We start from the raw sequence: 13,239 nt of genomic DNA, 5'->3' as shown, positions 1-13,239 counted from the left end.
AGAATTTTGGTATTATTCAAAAAATCCCTTTCATGTTATATGGAAAATATGAGGTTGAACTTGCAAGCCGTGGTTTGTTTCCAGTATGCACAAGATTCAAACTACAAGCTCTTTCTTACCCCTTCTTTTGTGCTCCTCATTGCCTATTGTTGTGTACCTCATGATAGATTTCAATGTCCTAATTATTTCTATATTTAATTATTTAATTAATATTTTAACACTTTTTTTTTTTTTTTTTTTTTTATGTGTGGGCCAAATTTCTTTATAATAACTGAGGCCTATTATATGAAATATTTAATTAAAATAAGGGTAAATTGTTGAGTCAGAATTCAAACTTGTAACATTTGACTTTGATACCATGTTAAATTATTACTTATTCTAAAAGCTTAAAATAATAATAAAAAAATGATGAATTTAATTATTTAATTATATTCTAACATTATCAATTAACAACAACATTGTCGTCGGTGATAACTTATCATCAGCGATGACATGATGTCAATTTAGGTTTTTACACGACTTTAGTGTTGTTGCTGATAATCTTTTTCGACGGAGCAACTACGATAAGTTATCGATGACGACATGTTGTCATGAAAGACCAAAATTAAAATCAACTATTGAAAGGCTCTCTTTCGTATCCTTCACTTTTTTATTGGTCAAAAAATACACGCAATCTCACATAAATATGTTTTTTAATCAATTGTATTGCTCTGTTTTCAGTTATGTCGACGGTGCACTCTTTTCTTTCTTCATAAACTTCTTAAAACTAATTAAGCGACACCATTGCTTTCCTTTTTCTTCCCTCCCCCGATCTGCCAAACATATAATAATATTGGTCGAGTACTTCAACAAATTTTTGGGAATTGTGGCGATGCTGCCCTGCCCCTGGTCCGTCACTGTAGACAGGGTTGCCAATTGCCATGATGATTGGCGAAAGTATTGGAGTGATATTTCGTTTATTATTTATTTCCAGTCCTGACAATGAAGTTGCAGAATCGATCGATCTTACGTTATTCTTATCCCCCTTCCTTTGTTCCCTTTTAATTTCATTCATTTTCATTTTTCCCTGCATTAGCTTTTGGATGGTGGAAGGGCGATAAAATTGTAGGTTTTGTGAAGTTTTCCCTTACTAATATGCAGCTTCTTCAATATTAATTGTGAGGACTTGAAGTGTAAATATATTGTTTTGAAAAATAGATTTCTTAACTGAAAGGAAAGGAAGTGCAACTATGAGAAGTGAATCCACCTAAATGTAATGTAGTAAAAAGAAAGAAATGCACCTGAAGCAATATTGGGAAGGGTGCTCGTATTTCCTTACTTCATCATTTGCATTTGCAATATTTATTCACATTAATTTGGTTTGTACAAGAAAAACACGAGAAAGACTTCTAAAATTATTCTTCGTACGCATACACCAGAGCAAACAACTGCCCTTAATTTCTTTTCGTAATTGACATTGGAAAGGACATTATAGAGATACCAATCATAGAACAAGTTTTATATGAATCGTAAGTAATGCTATTTTTTCATGGCGTATACAGTTTGTATCAAGGTGAGGATCAAAAGGATAATAGCGGCCAATGTAGAAAGAATAGCCCATGGAGTGTTGAAATAATTGCGCACAAGCACTCCACGCCATCTAGGCCATCTGCATCGGCAATAACTATTCACTCGCCTGCAAAGACCTGTGTAGTAGTAGGCCACACAAGTGTCAATGTAAAGCTTGTTGAAGAGCTGGGCTGCATCCTCAGGATTCAACTAGTTATCAATTATCTTATGCTCACAGAGAATATCTATATCCTTTTCAGTATTAATGAGGCTGTCTAGAAGTATGGCATAGGAAGTGATCCTATGATCATAGTAGCTGTGACATTGTTCATAGCTGATAAGATTTCGAAACACTGTTTCTGTTACGTCGTGAATTTCAAATGAAGGAATTTCTAGAACTCCATCATTAAATTTTACATCCAATATGCTTTCAGACGTACCCCTTTTGAATTTGATTCCAGACTCCACAAGTCTCGTAGCAGAAGGCAGGAATTCCCATCCTCGTCGTCGTTCTTTCTTTCTTTTAACACTTGATATCCAGAACAGAGAAGTTGATAAAGTTGAAAATTTCCTTATCAGACTAGTTGATGAAGACAATTTCTTGAACAGAGTTCTTGATTTAGTTGACAATTTTTCTGAACAGATCAACAAAATGCTTGATGCATTGGATATTCACACACTCATCCTGCTGGGGATCGGTGCTTGATAAAGTTGAAATTTTCTTGAATAGATCAGCAAAATGCTTGATGTCTTCGATATTTACAATTTGATTCAAGGGAGGCATTCTATTTGAGAAATAGATGCTACGGAAGAATCCCTTGGCAAATAGAATCAGGGGCAAGATGAAGTCAGAATCCTTTGTCAAGTTGAAGAACAAAATCTCAAGTACCATCCAAGGTACTTGGTTTTCTAGCAATATCAAGTCATGGCTTAGAAATTGTCTCATACATGACTTGGTGAAAATAGGGTCATCTTTTTCTCTAAGCTCCGCATAAGTGTTCCTGAGGAACAACCAATCAGAAAGCAACCGTCAATTACCAAAATTTTCACAAGTTCTTCTGGGCTGTAATCAATTGCTTCAGCATAACACTCACGAGCCTCTTTCTCCACCTCCATGATGGACTTGATGAGAGTTTTTAACATTGTATCCGGAGAGGGTGATCGAGAAATAAGAACTTACAAGTATTTGGCTTTAATTTTTTCTGTGGCTTTTAAGTTTGGACAACCATGATGAAGAGGCCCAATAGAAAATGCATCGGGGATATAAGCTTTTTCATTATGCCTGTAGAGAATGACTGGGGTTTTGAAGATGCAACACTTGGGTGGCCTAAGCGAATAATGGGGCATCATATCTTTTACTGAAGACTCCAAGCGGCCGATATCAATTCTAACACCATCTCCTTCTTCGTTCACAGCCATATATATATGTTGGATCTGTAATTTCTTTTCAGTTTTTGCCTCCTAAAGTTGTTTCTTTCGGAGTGACAATTTTTTTTTTTTTTAAAAAAAAAGAAGAAGAATAAAGTAAAAACAAAACAAAAGAGATTTGAATATTCAGGTGACAATGTATACTAACTGCAAAATATGTTCATAATAATTTGTATATGTTCATGACAAATTTATTTATTTTTTTATAATGACAATGTAAACAAAAGAGATCACAAAATATGTTCATAGCCATATTTTAGTTTTGTTTTTGTCCCTTTTGGGCCTTTTAAAATTCTTTCTTCATGAATTGAATGATCAAAAGATAAAAAATTAAAAAAAAAGGAAAACAAAACAAAATAAAAGGGATTTATATATATATCTTTACCCACAATTCTCTTAAAACTTTGTTTTGGTTCGTAAACTGAAGTTCTAGCCCGCTTGCTTCAACATTCTGCAAGAAAAGTTCGATCGTATAAGTCTAGAAACTAAGTTTATGTTCCGTTTGTTTCGGTGTAAAATGATTTCGACATTTTACGATGTTTGGTAGGGGCGAAAATAATGGTCAACGGAAATCATTTTCAATTTGACCATAAAAGTTTCTTTAATTTTTTTTAAAAAACTGTAAATCGCTTTTAAAAATTAAACTCTTCGTCCTTATACGCACGATATCTAGTTGCTGAAATTCGGCAATATATAGTTGGTCGTCGGAATCCAGCCAGCCCTGGAATTCAGCAATATCCGGCTACCGGAATTCGGTCACCGTCGCCGGAGTCAGCTGACCAGATTCTGGCCGAAATCCGGCCATGGTCAGAAGCCAACCGGATCTGGCCAAAATGGCTGGGATCTGGACGAATTTGACCGGATCGGGCCATTTATCCGGTAGGATTTAGCCAAAATGGCCAAGATCCGACCAGATTTGGACTGATCCGGAGGAGTCTAGCCGGAATTCGGCAACGTTGTCGGATTCCGGAGGCTGCAGCTGTCAGACTTTGATTTTCGCCTTTCGTAATTTTTTCATGCGAGCCAAATACTTAAAAATATTTTCGAGAAAATTATTTTTTTTGGAAATAATTTCGCCGAAAATATTTTACGACAAAAATCATTTTACGTCCAAACAAACGGGACAATAAATGAAATTATAAGTGGTTACTCAGTTAAAGTAAGTTGTACAAATCTCTTTGGATGAATTGGATTTTGCAGGGAAAGATCTAACTCTTCACAGGATTAATTAGTATAATAAACCTAAGAGCGATCGATATATATATATAGATCAATCGATGCTTAAACTAATGCAAAAAAATTTTAGTATTTCTATAGAAACAGGTTTAATTAGCTTAAAGCTAGAAAACTCCATATATATATATAGGGTTTCTTTACAAAGCACAAATGAGTGAGCTTCATACTAACTAGCACATTAATATATATTGAAGATGAGATAATAGAAATTAGATTTGAGTGGCAACAGTAGTGACGAGCTTAGCCATGAAAATAGATAAAGGATATTCCTCACCTCAATGAACTCGATCATGAATCTTTGTTCCCAGGAAAATGGTCAGCTAGACTACCATAGTCATGAGTTGAGGTCCGATCCGTTTTGCAGAACAAGTTTGGAGCTACCATAGTCAATAGCATGCTCCCTTTCCCGGTCACTAGCTTATTTACTGATGTAAATTATTGAAGTAGCGCCAACTACCAGTCTACCATGCATGTGCGAAACATGGAAACAGTTCAGAAAATTTGAAAAAGGAAAAAAAAGAAGAAAAAAAAAATGCTTTTATTACAATTTTCATAGAAACTGAAGTAACAATTTATAACGGTTAAATAATTAAGAATGTATGATTAACAAATCAATCACTTATAATTATATCGATAAGTCAATTTTTTTTATTTAATTATTTTACCAATGATAAATTGTCATATATATAAGTTTTTAGAAAGACTTGTAATAAAAGTTGTATTCTATCAGTAAAGCATTCACGCACGGCTATCCGATTCAAAGATTATTTTGCCTAGTCAGAATACAAATTTAGGTGACAATGTATACTAATTGAGGTGAGTGGTTAGTTGGTTTTCTAGCAATATCAACTATCAAGTCGACCATGGGCTGGAACTTCAACCATACTACACATGCCAAAAATAGAGTCATTTTCTTTTATAGGCTGACCAGAAGCTTTCCTGTAGAATAGCTGATCAACAATATTTGGCGGAATTCGACTAGTCGTGCCGAAAAATGGCAAGTTCTGTCGGATTTTTTGGCCATCGTCATCGGAATCTTGTCTCCGTTACTGATTTTTTTCGTACAAGCAAAATACTGAAAAATATTTTCATTGTGAAAAAATAATTTATTTGAAAATATTTTTTGATAGAAAATGTTTTATATCGAAACAAATAGAGCATTAGCAAATCAAAATATATAATTTTCTATTTTATCTACTACTTTTACAATACAAACTCTAGCAAGTTCTCTCGATCCAACTGTACTTTCTTTAAATATTATTTTTCAATGTATTTTTTGTTATGAAAGTTGAGGGAAAGAGGAGAGAAGGGAGAGAGAGAGGGAATTAAGATATGCAAAAGAATAAAAAACTAATACTAGAAAGTGCAACAATGAACTTCCAATATATGAAAGTTGATCACCTTTTCAATATATATATATATATATATATATATAAGAGCTGTGTTACTTACACAACAGGTTGTGCACAACAAGTGCACAACCTACTCACATGGGTGGGTCCCACCACAACCTGTTGTGTAACAAGCATTTTTCTATATATAATTCACTGAAGCAAAATGAATATATATGTTCTATTTTGAAGCATATGTTGGAAAGATAAAGTGGCTAATAATATCTAAAGATAACTATTATAATTAGCCATACGAATGGGTTTGCTAGAAATGCTCTAAGCTAATTCAAGTGTTATAATATATGTATACTCTAAAACTAATACTATTTTATTTCATGTTTTTCCATTAATAAATAAATTTCATCATTTTTCTCTAAAAGAAGAAAGAAAAAATTCAAACTATTTTTCACCTTTATATCATATTCCATGCACTTTTTTAAGCAAAACACATTAAAAAAAAAAAAAAAAAAAGGTCTCTTTAAAAGACTTATCAAACACCACGATTTTTACTCTTTAGGATTAAAATCATTTTAATTTAGAGGATTTATAAAATTTCAGGAATAAAGCAGATGGAAGTTTTTAAAGAATTATTCTTTAAATTATGAAATTTTTTTGGTAAAGTAGAACTAATAACTTATGGTTAAATAAGTGGGACTTGTGACTATTTTTTTCAGGTATGGCCATAAAAAGTTTCTAATGGTCCTATTTGAAGCTAAAGAATAAAATTTTTTTTATGGTCGACTGATTTCTAAAAAGGGGCAGTTGAGTAAAAGACTAAAATGGTATTTTGGGAATTTAGTAAAGGAAAGATGGCATCTTATTAAGTAATGAACATGATAAGAAAGATATCTTGAGGGGTAATCTAGTAAATAAAAAAAAATAAGGGTAGATCTGTAAATTAAAAAAATATATTATTTTTAGAAAAAAAAAAAAAATTGAAAAGCCTTCAGTGAATCTGGCCATCATTTGAGGAAAAAAAGAAAGAAAGAAATAAGATGAGGTTGATTTTCAGCAAAATGATTAGTATCTGACGTTGCTAAGGCTGACGTTGGCCATCTAACGTAAGCCTAGAATCTATTATATGTGGGTTTTCAGGGCATGGGTCATTGTTGGGCATGAAAAATGATTTTCGCACAATTTATATCCACAATTATTACACAACTTAAGATTTATTGCTGGGACCCCCAATAAGTTTTGAATTGTGTAATAATTCATAATTGTGCATATGGGTTCTTCAAGAATTACATTCCGTTCTGGCATACAGTTGTAAGGTATTTCATTTCGTACAGCGCGCTCTTGACCAATAGAATCTTATGCCTGCCTCGCTCCGGGAGGTCCTACTACATCCACAGGGGCATAGCTAGGTAGAATCTTGGGAGGTCCATGGCCCCAAGCTCCAACCTTTTCTCCAAAAAGTTTTAAAAAAAATCTTAAAAAAAAAAATTAAAAAAAAATTAAAATTTACACTTTTTTATTTTTAATTTTTTTTATATTTTTAATTTTGACACTCCCAATTTTTTTTTTTTTTTTTTTTTAATTTGGCTTTTCCAAAGTCTAAAAGCTGATGACTCACTGGCCACAAGTGCTGCAAGGCCAGAACACCGGTGAACCCTTACACACTAGAGGCTGCTCTAGGATTGCTCGCTACAGGAGATGAGAGTGGTCGATTTGGGTTTCAAATGCTTATTTATTCGATTTATGTTAATGGGTATGTGTAAGTTTTGTTGGGTGTGGGCTGAGAGTGTTAAGCCATCTGGGTGGTGTGAGTTTTGGGTATTACTTAGTCGGTATTATTATCCATTTATGTAGACAATGTGCTTAGACGCTAGCTTGCATCTGTATGGAAATTTGGCCTGGTTTTTGGTTATTTCCTTTCATCTGTAGCATTTGCTCAATCCTTGTGTAGGCTTATCACCATCTATACGTCAATTGGGAATTATATGCATATTTCTATATACTAGATAGCATCTATGTCTGGATTGATGGGCATATGGTGCAGTGAAGCGCTTTGCTCATTGACCTGCTTTGTTGGGCAAGAGTAATTTTTTCTCTACTAAAAGAATGCTCTCACGAAACAAAATCTTCACTCAAATTTGAGCCTAATACATATATAGGCCCAATGGGCTACTTCTCCCCTGTTTGGAAAATCTTAAACAGTCATAAAGCCCACTTTTAGTAAAGGAGATTCACAAGCGACAGTGGCATCCCCGTAGTTTACCTGCAAGACAATGGCAATTTCACAAAATCCCCCACTTCCTCTCTCTAAACCCTAAACATTTCCTCTGCCATCTAAACCCCTCTTTCGTTCTCTCTCTGTCTCCAAAACGCCCTTCGCGCCGCCACCATGTCCGGGCTCAGCAGGCTGCGACCTCTCGCGCCGCGGCTGCTAAGTCTCCGTTGCCTCGCGAGCCGAGCGTACGGATCGGCGGCGGCTCAGCTCCAGTACGACTCCGACTATTACGACGAGGAGGAGCCGGAGCTGCAACAACACGGCGTGGTGGGGACGGAAGGGTGGGTCCCAGGGAGAGGGGTCCAGTGGGTTCTGATAGGGAACCGAGGACTCCAACGACGCATGTACGCCGAGCGGCTCTCGAAGCTACTGGAAGTCCCTCACATTTCCATGGGCAGCCTCGTCCGCCAAGAACTCCACCCTCGCTCCTCTCTCTACAAGCAGGTTACTCTTCTTTCTTTTGTTTCTTTTCGATTGTGCGTTCCGTTTGGTTAATGGGTAATGAATTATAAGCTCCCTTTTTTAGTATGGGTGTTTCACGAAGACAAATTTGATGAGATTTTGTAACTTTTTTTGCGTGGTTTTGAATTCATTACTATTTTGATGGTCTCTACCTTTTGTTTTTCAACGAATTCAGATTGCGAATGCAGTGAATGAAGGGAAGCTTGTTCCGGAGGAGATAATTTTTACCCTGTTGTCAAGGAGGCTGGAAGAAGGATACTGCAGAGGCGAAACCGGGTTTATTCTTGATGGGATTCCTCGAACAAGGATGCAAGCTGTAGGTTCAATTTTCAAATTACTTACAGCATTTACATTTCTTTTTCACTGTCTGTGTGTTTCTGTTGTTTACATTGATTCGAGCTACATGTGAACTGTATGCACTTGTGCTTGTGTGTCTGTGGTTTACGTTGATTCCAGATACAAGTGAACTGTATGCATTGTTGTGTGAATTGGGATACATGTGAACTGTATGCATTTTGTGTGCGCGTGTGCATACAGGGTTTACATTGATTTGGGATACATCTGAACCGTATGCATTTTCATGTATAGTTCTGTTATGTGTAATTAGTACTTTTTGGGACTTTCAAATGCTTGATTGCTTATGTTTTCTTTGAATGCTGGAATTTATTTTGTTTTGTTTTTCTTCTTCCTTCATGTGCATGTGTGGTTTACAGTGATTTGGGTTATATGTGAACTGTATGCATTTGTATGTGTACCATGTTAAATCACCAATTATCTCAATAGCTTAAACTGTAGAAAATTGTGAATTTAATTAATTAATTTGTATCTTAACATTCTTCCTCGTATTTGGGTTCAAACTTTCTCTTAGTAAGTGAGACTTAACACATAGAATATTTAATTTAAATTAGAGGTGAATTGAAGAGACAATGTTCGAATTCAGAACCTCTCATCTAATGCTATATTAAATAATCAGTTATCTAAAAGCTTAAGCTAATAAAAAATAATGAATTTAATCAGTTAATTAATATTCTAACATAACAGAGCCTATATTCATTTCTATAGTTCTATTATGTGTAATTAGCTATTTATCTGATTTTCAAATGCTTGATTGCTGGAATTATTTTTTTTTTTTTACAGGAGATTCTTGACCAAATTGCTGATATCGATTTAGTCGTGAATTTCAAATGCACAGAAGACCACATGGTGAAAAATAATCTAGGAGCTGGAAACTTTTCTCCTTGTCTTGAATATCTTAGCATGAGAAATGCCGGGTGTAATCTAAATCTGCAGTTTCAGAACAAACAACTAAAGAGCTCTTGTGCTGATACAGGAGGTCCCTGGAAGGAAAAGTTTCATATTTTTTCAGAGCAGGTACCACCCAGCATTCTTTTAAAGCGTAATTTTTGCAATCAGTTTCACAATTTTAAGTTGGCTCCATCTGTGAATCTCTATTTCATGTCTAGAAAGAAAGTGGAAGATTTTGATGGCCTCTAATTGGACACTGTTTTTTCTTTTCCACTCAGAGTAAGCCATTGGAAGATTACTATAGAAAACAGCAGAAACTTCTTGATTTTCATGTGGCAAGTGCACCGGGAGAAACCTGGCAAGGGCTGTTGGCTGCATTGCACCTCCAGCATATAAATGCTGTTAGTTCTTCACAGAAGCTGACTGCGTGATCGGTTTTGTCAAGTCTTTTGACTGCCCTATTATTTTCATTTCGGTATACTAGTAAATACGAGTGTAAGAACCACAGTGAGTATTGAAGCTTTTGAATGCGGAATAATATTCCATTCAGTTTTGAAATTTTGGCGTTTTTGTCTCTTGTTTTGCCAAGTTCCCTGCAATGTTTGTACGTGTGTGATCTAGTTCTGGTGAGAGATGAGAAGCAGAGAAGAACACTGGCCTGTACGACCATTATATTATACAAATTAAAAATGTGCTTTATTCATTCCTTGCTTAATAACAATTTGCCTTTATTATCTGCTTTAAATTTTCATTTTAATGTATTGTTTTTTCGTTTTTTGATCCATTGCACTTGCACCACAAGTTTGGTTTCTTGGTTTCCCCTGCTCTTTCCCTACGTGGCTATGTTTTAGCTCTTATTATATTACCCAAGGATTTTTTTAGGTTTGCTTGAAATTAAATAGTGTAAGGAGAGCCAAAATTTAAGTTGATAATAAATGGTAAAAATTGAATTAATATTTTAATTTTTATTAGGATCATTGTGAATGATACAATCATACAAACACAAAAGACTGGGCGATATTCGAACTGCTGATTTTCAGCGTAATATCTTACTTTTTCGAACATGATCGGCCATGGCTTTATTAAATTCGTAATTTTGGTGAAAAAAAAAATTAGGTTGTAATTTCTCAAAAGATTATTCCAACGTTGTCGACCGTTGATGTGACGGTTAGTGCTAACTAGTAACTGCTAAACTTGAAAAAATACCCAAGTTGTGTGACGGTTAGTGTTAATTAGTAATTGCTAAACTTGAAAAAATATCCAGAGTTGTGGTGCATGACATACGAAATAATGGTTGATTAAGATGATCATAAGACTCTTAAACCCCCCCTATGTACGAAAATACGTCTAACTTTCAGTGGAAAATACCCAGTAAACGCGGAAATAACCTATATAAAGTAATGTTATATATTACACTTTTATTTCATTATAAATGTCCGTGTGAAGAAACCATCCATATGTATGATTAAAGTTAACTAGGATGCAGCTGTTGATAAATTTCATGGACGCATTAGGATAGGTATCGTGGTACGAGATCATGGGGGCGTTGTTATGGCTGCTAGTAGCACTACAAGACCAATTTTAGCATAAGCAAATGTAGCCGAAGCCTTGACAGCTATCCATGCTATGAAATTTTGTAGGGAAATGAATTTCTTTGGTATTATTCTTGAGGGAGATGCCTTACAAGTTGTCAATACAGTTAATTCAGGAGGCCACAATAGAAGCCACATGGGTCATATTATAGATCGCATCAAAGCAGGTTTGGGAACACTAAGATCGTGGTGTATATCGTGGTGTATAAGTACATCGCACGTGGGTTTTTAGGAGATGAAAAGTTCAAAATGCTCTAATTTTTCCTGGGAGAAAAAAGAAAAAGGTGGATACAACCACTTCCATTTGGCCGGAATGGCCTCCAATAAGCCAAATGGGTGTAGCCGAAACTACCACAAAGGCTTAGGGTGACCCATTTGGCTAATGGGGCGAACCACCCCAACCCCAATCAATTTTGTTTTGTTTTTTTTTGTTTTTTTTTTTGAAAAATGGGGACATTTTGAGAAAAGCACGAGTCAAGTTGAGGGTAATTAATTTGGGGATCGACATTTGTCCCTAAAAACTTAAGTGTAGCGCACATGGGTTTTCTTTTGTAAAAAAGACGAAAATTATTAACGGATGGGTTATATCACTATATATATATATATTAAAAAAAAAAAAAAAAAAAAAAGGACTTTTTGAGCCGTTTTTGTTAGTCGTTTTCGTTAAAACAGGTCAAATTAGTTTAAGCCATTTTAACAAAAGCGGCTCAAATTAGCCATTTTTAAAGCGGCTATAATTTAAGTTGTTTTAACAAAAATGGTTCGAAATGGAGTCGTTTTTATCAAAACGGCTCTAATTGCAGCTGTTTAAACAAAAAAAAAAAATGTTTCAAATTAAAGCCGTTTAAACAAAAAAAAAAAGGTTTCACATTGATCGTACCACGATCGATCACATGATTGTACCACATTCCATCACTTAGATCCTACCACGATCGATCAAGGATCGTATCACTATCGATCATAGATAGTACCACAATCGATCACATTGATCGTATTACGTTTGATCACATAGATCGTACCACGAACGATCACATAGATCGTACCACGTTCGATCACATAGATCGTATCACGACCGATTACATTGATCGTATCACGATCGATCACATAGATCGTACCACAATTGAACACATAGATCGTAGTACGATTGATCACATATGATTGTACCATGATCCATCACATAGATCATACCACGATCCATCATTCTGATCGTACCACGATCGATCACATTTAATTTTTTTTTTTTTTTTTCGTTTGTTTATTTATTTATTTATTATAATTTTCAGTTTTTTTAAAAAAAAATTTTTGTTTTTTTATTTTGTTTTAATTTTGTTTTCCTTTTTTCTTTAAATTTTTTTAATTTTTTTTTAAAAAAATATTTTTATGTGTATTTTTCCCTATAATTAATATGTAATATTGTATTTAATTAGCTAATATACTATATGCTTAGTTATCAAAAAATTAATTAAAAATAAAAATAAGTGATTTGAGCCGTTACAAAACGGCTCCAGTTGGAACTGTTTTGGAAGAAAACGACTCCAATCCAAAACGGTTCTAAATTTTGGGCAGGACACGAAATTTTCGTGTCCCGCGCGCACAGCAAAAAAAAATCAACTTTTTGAATTTTAATTTTGTTTTTTCCTTTCACTCATCCATAAAATATCTAGATCTCTCTCTCTCTCTCTCTCTCTGATCGTCACTCTCATCTCTCCATAACTCGCCATCATCTTCCTTTCTCCCTTTCTTTCTTCTTTCATTTTCTTCTTCTCCCTCTCTCTCTTGACGACCACTGTCAACGTGGGTCTCTTGAGTTTTGATATTTTGATTTTGAAAAAAATGCATGTTGCTTATTTCTAATGGTTTTCCCATTTTTTGACTAGGTAACTCATAGATCTCCTGCTGATTGTGCTGGATCTGTCCAGGTGATATTGTGATTGAATTTGATGGAAGCATGTTGAAAGCATCAAGGAGGTATTTGCTGTTTTGTTTAGTTTTCTATTTTTGCTGCTTTGTTGTTGCGGTATTAGGTGTTTCTGTTGTAAAGATTTTGGTGTTTTGTGTTGTTTACTGTTTTGTTGTTGCAGTAATGTGATATAATATTTTTTCTCCT

The 13,239-nt window shown here is 34.7% G+C and overlaps 1 protein-coding gene and 2 pseudogenes across 1 annotated transcript; 2 read left to right on the top strand and 1 right to left on the bottom strand.

The window, feature by feature from the left end:
* Positions 1-2,166: 2,166 nt before the first annotated feature.
* LOC133861575 (UPF0481 protein At3g47200-like) lies at positions 2,167-4,594 on the bottom strand (annotated as a pseudogene).
* Positions 4,595-5,859: 1,265 nt separating this feature from the next.
* On the top strand, positions 5,860-7,470 carry LOC133860605 (protein RALF-like 34; annotated as a pseudogene).
* A 397-nt stretch (positions 7,471-7,867) lies between these two features.
* LOC133860961 (probable adenylate kinase 7, mitochondrial) lies at positions 7,868-10,243 on the top strand. Its single transcript, XM_062296646.1, has 4 exons — positions 7,868-8,277; positions 8,471-8,611; positions 9,433-9,666; positions 9,819-10,243. Exons 1-4 carry the CDS (start codon positions 7,948-7,950, stop codon positions 9,969-9,971), a joined length of 858 nt encoding a protein of 285 aa, XP_062152630.1. The 5' UTR covers positions 7,868-7,947; the 3' UTR covers positions 9,972-10,243.
* The last annotated feature ends 2,996 nt before the right edge of the window (positions 10,244-13,239 follow it).

The sequence above is a fragment of the Alnus glutinosa genome, chromosome 2 (genome assembly GCF_958979055.1).
Source record: "Alnus glutinosa chromosome 2, dhAlnGlut1.1, whole genome shotgun sequence".
NCBI lineage: Eukaryota > Viridiplantae > Streptophyta > Magnoliopsida > Fagales > Betulaceae > Alnus > Alnus glutinosa.
Note: the sequence above shows the minus strand (reverse complement) of the source record. Positions and strands in the feature narration are given on the sequence as shown.